The following is a 6,769-nucleotide window of genomic DNA, read 5'->3' as shown; positions in this document are numbered from 1 at the left end:
AGTTTAAGCCACTGGGTCCGGGACTCAAACCACGGTTGACTACATGGGAGTCCAGCAACTAGCCATTACGCTAACTGCTGGTCCCGAGATCCAAGAGCTCTTAAAAGATCTGAAGTTCAGAAGAATGGGTCCCCTCCAGAGGGAGGTTTGGGGATGCCCTAAAGTGCAGAGGATGGTGGGATCCCTGGGAAGGTCGTGGGGTCCGATGTGGGGTGGGGAGGCTCAGGAGAATCAGAATGTGGTCCTCGGGAATTTGTCCCAAGGCCAGATCCCTGGCCCTAGGGAATTTGTCCCAAGGCCAGTTCCATGGCCCAGTGGTTAGGGGAGCCGGATCCCGCGTGGCTGAGTGTAGTTCAAGTCCTTGGCCCTGTGGTTTGAAGAGGTACAAGTGCGTGTGTGCCCCAGATCCCAACGGGATGGAGAAGTGGAAGAGAAGGGATTGTGATGTGCTCATGCCCCATGGTAACCTTATCCCTGTCCCTGTCCCTCTCTTTGTTTCTCTCTAGCAAGCGCATGTGCTCTCTGGCAACTGTACACACAGCATTCGTTTACAGAGAAGCGGCGGGGCCACCATTAGCATTTGTGCAGGCTGCGCACTGCACATTTCAGAGGCTGCCGTTCTTTTCCGTGTGAGCAGCGCCCTCTGCTGTACCGAGTGTGCACCGTGCACGATCGGTCAGCCATCGCCGGCGGTCACTGTGGGGCCTGGGCCACTCAGACTTTCCTCCTCTGCCACCAGGTCTCCCTGCAGTATGAGAAGGACGGGAACTTCCACCACACCTGTGGTGGCAGCCTCATCGCCCCCGACTGGGTCATGACTGCAGGCCACTGCATCTCGTGAGTTCTCCCCTTGCCCCGTCCCCGTGTGAGACTAGCCTGGGGCAGTGGGCAGCTACGCGGTAGGGGAGGTTGACCAGCAGGCCCAGACGCACCTACCTCCTTGCAGGAGCTCCCGGACCTACCAGGTGGTGCTGGGCGAGTACGACCGGGCTGAAGAGGAAGGCCCCGAGCAAGTGATCCCCATCAACGCCGGGGACCTCTTTGTGCACCCGCTCTGGAACCCCAACTGCGTGGCCTGTGGGTGAGTAGACGCCCAGGCCCGGGACCCAGAGCGTCCTCTACTTGAACCCTATGATCCAATGCCAAATCCGAGGACACTCTCAGGGACATTGGGGCTGAGTCCAGTAGCCTGTGCCTGGGTCCTACAATGGGGCCGCAGAGCGTCTAAGGACCATCAACACCGAGCCTGTCTCCCTAGAGGGGATGGCAGGGTCCAGGCAGGGGCAGGAACCCCCCCAAGGCCACTTGGCCACTGGCTTCAGAGCCCAGGACTCGTCTGGCCCTCTCCCCCAAATCCAAGGGCTCCCCGTTTGACAGACATTCCTCACCCAGGGCGGCCTGGGCTCCTGGCACCGTGGGGAAGAGGAGGAGCTCTGGGCTGTCGGGCCCTGGCACTGAGTCTGCGTGGACTGGGCAGTCACTGTCTTCTCTGGGCCTCAGTTTAGCCATTTATCAAAGGGTGACCAAGAAGCAGGGCTTCCGGGGGCAGCGAAGGTCAAGGAGACCATTGTAAGCCTGTCAAGTGTATGCAAGTTGGCGTGACTGGGAGGCTCAGCTTATTCTGCAGAGGGTCAAAGGGTGCAGAAGCCCTGAAAGTGCATATCGGAGTGAGGGGCTGCAGTGATCGGGACCTGGGCCATCCTCACAGGGGACGTGCAGAGAGAAGGGCCAGACCCTGCCAACCTGAGTGACAAGCAGGCAGGTGAAGACTGGGAGCCATGGTCCCTGGGGCGGCAGCACCAGCCCCACCTGGACACCTGTTAGAAACGTGAATCCTCGGGCCTCAGCCCGGGCCCAAGCATCAGAAACTCTGGGGCGAGCCCCAGTGATCTGTGCCCAGGAAGCCTCCCGTGACTCTGATGTGGCGCAAGCGCGAGCGCCATAGGCCAAGGGCAGTTACGAAGGCCGAGGGCAGTGTGAGCCTGAGGGGCTGGGAGGGCTTCCTGAGGTTTCTCAGTCTGGGGCCAGCAGGTGGCGTGGTGGTGGAGCTGGACTCCCACATGACCCACCACAGTTCCTCGACCTGGAGTCTTGAAAATCACGCTGGGTGTGTGTGTGGGTGCCCAAGATCCCAAGAAGAGAATGGAGGAGAAGGAATTGTGGTGTGGCCATCCCCCAAGGGGTGATTTCTCACTTTCCCTCTCTCTCTGGCAAGTGCATCACCCTATGACAATATAGTAATAAAATAATTAGAATAAAGTTGTTCAGCCTTAAGAACGGGTTTCCGGGGAAGAGGGACGGGGACATCGGAGGCGGGCTCGGTCCTGCAGAGGACTGGCCCTGAGGCTCTACCCTCCTCTCCAGCAATGACATTGCCCTCATCAAGCTGTCACGCAGCGCCCAGCTGGGAGACACAGTCCAGCTCGCCTGCCTCCCCCCAGCCGGTGACATCCTGCCCAACGAGACGCCCTGCTACATCAGTGGCTGGGGCCGACTGTACAGTATGTGCTGACCCCCGGCCGGCCCCAGGGACAGTGGCAGAACAGCAGGACCTGGGGTGGGGGTTGGAACACCGGGACTCGTCCTGGCACTTTTCCCCCTTCCTCCCCCACCACAGCCTCCCTCTCCCCCTCCGTGGGTGTGTCCTCCTCCCGCATGCCAGGTGCTGGGCTGCAAAGGCGCACAAAGCCTTCGGGCCGAGGGAGCAGAGTCCCCATCAAGCCAGAAGAGCTGTGTGCCTTTAAGGCCCCCCACAAGGCTTTAGCACTGCACCCCCAGACCCTACCCAGCGCTGTCTGTGTCTGTCTCCGCAGCTAACGGGCCACTCCCAGACAAGCTGCAGCAGGCCCTGCTGCCCGTGGTGGACTACGAGCACTGCTCCCAGTGGGACTGGTGGGGCCTCTCTGTGAGGAAGACCATGGTGTGCGCTGGCGGGGACATTCAATCCGGCTGCAATGTGAGTTGGCCCTCCCTGCCGAGGTGGCGCTGGCTGTGCAGGGCCCTTGCCGGCTGCCTGGAAGGTGGAGGAGGCACCTGGCCTGTTGGCCCCACTGAGCCTCCAGACCAGGCAGTGCTTAGAGGGAGTCAATGTAGTCTAGACACAACCCAGGCCTGGGAGTCAGGTAGGACCTGTGAGTTGCACTTAAGCATTGAGAATACCGTCACTGGGGACCAGCAGAGGGCATAACGGCTATGTCGCTGGACTCCCACGTAGTTGACCGCAGTTCAAGTCCTGGACCTGGTGGCTTTAACCTCACGCCGGGCGTGTGTGCGTGTGTAACCAAGATTCTGAGAGGAGAATGAAGAAGGGATTATGGCATGGCCATCCCCCCTGGGGGGTGATTTCTCGCTTTCTGTCTCTCTGTCTCTCTGGTGAGTACATGTGTCCTATAGCAAAAATCTCTCTTAATAGAAGGAAAGAATACTGTCACTGAAGCCAGCCTGTAGCACAATGTTTAAGCACTGGGCATTAGGAGCAAGGTCCCAAATGGCTGACTGAGGTTCAAGTTCGAGCTCCAGTGGATTGAAAAACACACAATGAGTGTCTGCAGGTGTGCCCCAAAGGAGGGAGAGGTGGATTGCAATGTGGCTCTGTCCCGCTGGGCTCTCTCTCTCTCTCTGTCTCTCTCTCTCACAAGTGCGTGTGCCTCCTGTCCATTTTCTTTTTAAAGATAAAATATCAAGGGACCAGCAAATGATGTAATGTTTATGTTGCTGGACTCCCATGTAGCTGACTGTGTTTCAAACCCTGGACCCAGAGCCTTAAAACTCATGCTAGGTGTATGTGCGCGCATACCCAAAATCCTGAGAGAATGGAGGGGAAGGGAATCCCCCACAGGGGGGTGATTTTTCAGTTTCTGTCTCTCCAGCAAGTGCGCACGCCCCATAGTAAAAATCTCTCTTAAAAAAGATGAAATATCAAGACCAGCAGGTGGTGTGGTGGTTAAGGCGCTGGACACTCCCACATGGCCGACCAGGGTTCAAGTCCTGAATCCGGTGGCTTGCTTTCTCACTTCCTCTCTCTCTCAACCTTTGTCTCTCTCTGGTCAAATTTAAAAATAAATGAATAAATAAAATAAAATAAATAATTATTAAATTAAAAAAAGATAAAATATTGGGGCTAGCAGATGGCAGAATGGTTACATCGCTGGACTCCCATGTAGTCCACTGTGGTTTGAGTCCTGGACCCAGTGGCTTAAAACTCATGCCAGGCACGTGTGTGTACACACCCAAAATTCCAAGAGAAGAATAGAGAAAAAGGGATTGCAGTGTGGCCACCTCCACCCTCAGTGGGTGATTTCTTGCTTCCCATTTCTCTGTCTCTCCAGCAAGCCCATATGCCCTATAGCAAAAATCTCTCTCAAAAAAATAAAAAAGATAAAATATCAATAAACTTAAAATATCACTGGCTCTGCCACAGTGCCGCGGGCAGTCATGAGAGAGACCGTGTGGGAAGGCCTACAATCCTGCCTGGCTTGAGGGCCCTCTCCCTCTGTCTCTTCTCTGTCTCTCAGGAAAAGGAAAAAAAAAAAAAAGAAGAAAAAGAAAAAGAATACTAACACTGTATTATGAGTATGAATAATAATACTAATAATTAACTGTTACCAGTAATGAGAACTACCATTTATCAGGGCTTCCTCTTGCTAGGTGTTGTGCAAAAACAGTGTATCATCTCATTTACTTCTCACGAGCTCTTTCTTGCTATTATTCCCCATCACAAATGAGCACAAAGGTTCAGAGAGGCCAAGGAACGTTGGGGGTCTCAAAATCCTGACAGCTTGGAAGTGATTCCTCAGACCCCAGACCCAGTTCAGACTCCTGTCTCTGCTCACCCCAGGGTGACTCTGGAGGGCCTCTCAACTGCCCCGCAGCGGACGGCAGCTGGCAGGTTCACGGCGTGACCAGCTTCGTCTCCGCCCTTGGCTGCAACACCATCAAGAAGCCCACAGTGTTCACCCGCGTCTCGGCCTTCAACGACTGGATCCAGGAGGTGACGCAGACTGGGTGGCCCGGAGGGCTTCAGGGTGGTGGCTCTTCTGAGAGCACTGTGGGTCGAACAAGAATAGCAGATCCCAAGGAGGGCCTGAAGATCTCCTAGAAGGGGTTCTTGAAACACTCCGGAGGAGTCGGGATGTTTTCTGCTAATCTGGATGGCCTCTGGGGGGGAGCTTTGAGCTGCACTCCCTTACTCTAATGAGAGTCTGTGAGGCGCCTCCTCTGCCCTGCCTCCTTTCTGACATGGAGGATAGAGAGAGGGTAGGCAAAGGGACGGCCGGTGGGGCCAGATGATGAAATGAGCAACCAACGCGGTGTGGTGAGAGCCACGGTGGGGCTCAGACCCAGGGAGAGCGCAGACCCGCCTGCGAGATAGCGCATCTTTTTGGTAATGAGAAACTGTAAAAGGTGGCCTGAGAGCACCGATATTCACCCTAGCAGCAGTAGCCGGATTCGTAGAGTCCTTAGACTTGTGCCACGTGTGGTGACTAAACCCGTAGATAGTTGATTCAAGAACTCCCATGAGGTTCGACTATTACCACCCTCATTACATAGATGAGAAAACCGAGGCTCAGAGAGGCCAAGTCCCTCTTCCGGGGTCACACAGCTAATGGGTGGTGGGGCCGGGCGTTGAACCCAGTTCCATCTGACTCCCAGCACCTCTGCTTCTCACTAGACTATTCCGTTTCCCCAACTTCTTTTTTTTTTCCAGACCATTGCAAACCACTAGAACCAAGGCCCGGCCGGCAGTGTCAATTCCATATCCTCTATAAAGAATAAAGATCTCTTAGAAAATCCGAATCGAGTATTTCTTCCTTTATCGACTCACCTCTTCCCCTCTGGCCTGAAGTCTCAGATCTGAGATGCAGAGATGAGACCAATCCCAACCAGCTCATGGGACGGGGAAACGGAGGTGCTGTGACCAACCGTCCCGGGGTGCCTGGGAGCGAGGGGTTCCCAGGCACAGGACTGTCAGTGCCAGAACTGAGACAGTCCCGGGAACACTGGGACATGCTGGCCACACAGGTAATAGTCACACACAGTCAGTGGCTTCTCAAGGCAGGCACAAAGATGTGGTAAAGTCTGCACGGAAACCGCGCCTGCCAGACCTCCGAGGCTCGTGGTAGAGTGGGAAGGACCCTGTGTTTTCTCTGTCCATTGACGGGCTGGGAGAAGATGACTGTGGTCACTTATTCACTCAACAAACATTCATGCCAGAGGAGGGCTTAGAGGGGAAGGAAGATGCTGTGCCCGCCCCTGTGTGACTCACTATTGAAGGAGAAGTGAGCGTGTCAGACTCCATAAGGATGTGCTAGGAGTGCAGCGGACAGTGCAGGCCGTGAGTACACAGGCGAGTCAGACACCCAGGGGGAGCCCACGCAGGTGCACGCATGGCCGGAGCCCGCAGTGTTGTGGCTGAAAGACCACAGCCGTGCGGACAGAAGCGGCAGAAGAACAGGTGCATCTCACTACTCACGTGTCTCCGGAACACCAGCCAGACTGCGCATACATTAAAAAGAATTAAAAAAAAAATTTTTTGCCATAGGGTTTGTGCACTCACTAGAGAGAGAGAGAGGGAGAGAGAAAGTGAAAACTCACCCCTCAGAGGGGAGGGTCACGCTGCAATCCCTTCTTCTCCAGTCTCCGCTCAGCATTTTGGGCATGCACACATACATGCCCAGCATGATTTTCTTTAAGACACTTTTTTAAAATTTAATTTTAGTTATTGTTATTATTCAATTTGATGAGAGAGAGAGAAAAAGAGAGAAAACAA

General features: G+C 54.9%; 1 protein-coding gene across 1 annotated transcript in view; it reads left to right on the top strand.

The window, feature by feature from the left end:
• The window catches only part of CELA3B (chymotrypsin like elastase 3B), an 11,355-nt gene extending 5,559 nt beyond the window's left edge, over window positions 1-5,796 (top strand). Inside the window, exons 3-8 of the mRNA XM_006145168.3 lie at window positions 740-837; window positions 947-1,081; window positions 2,365-2,501; window positions 2,814-2,956; window positions 4,838-4,990; window positions 5,708-5,796. Of these exons, the coding sequence (XP_006145230.2) occupies window positions 740-837; window positions 947-1,081; window positions 2,365-2,501; window positions 2,814-2,956; window positions 4,838-4,990; window positions 5,708-5,725 (684 nt within the window). The 3' untranslated portion in view covers window positions 5,726-5,796. The remainder of the gene's footprint in view (window positions 1-739; window positions 838-946; window positions 1,082-2,364; window positions 2,502-2,813; window positions 2,957-4,837; window positions 4,991-5,707) is intronic.
• Window positions 5,797-6,769: the final 973 nt, after the last annotated feature.

The sequence above is a fragment of the Tupaia chinensis genome, unplaced genomic scaffold (genome assembly GCF_000334495.1).
Source record: "Tupaia chinensis unplaced genomic scaffold, TupChi_1.0 Scaffold000146_1, whole genome shotgun sequence".
NCBI lineage: Eukaryota > Metazoa > Chordata > Mammalia > Scandentia > Tupaiidae > Tupaia > Tupaia belangeri.
This window is presented reverse-complemented; position numbering and strand designations above follow the sequence as displayed.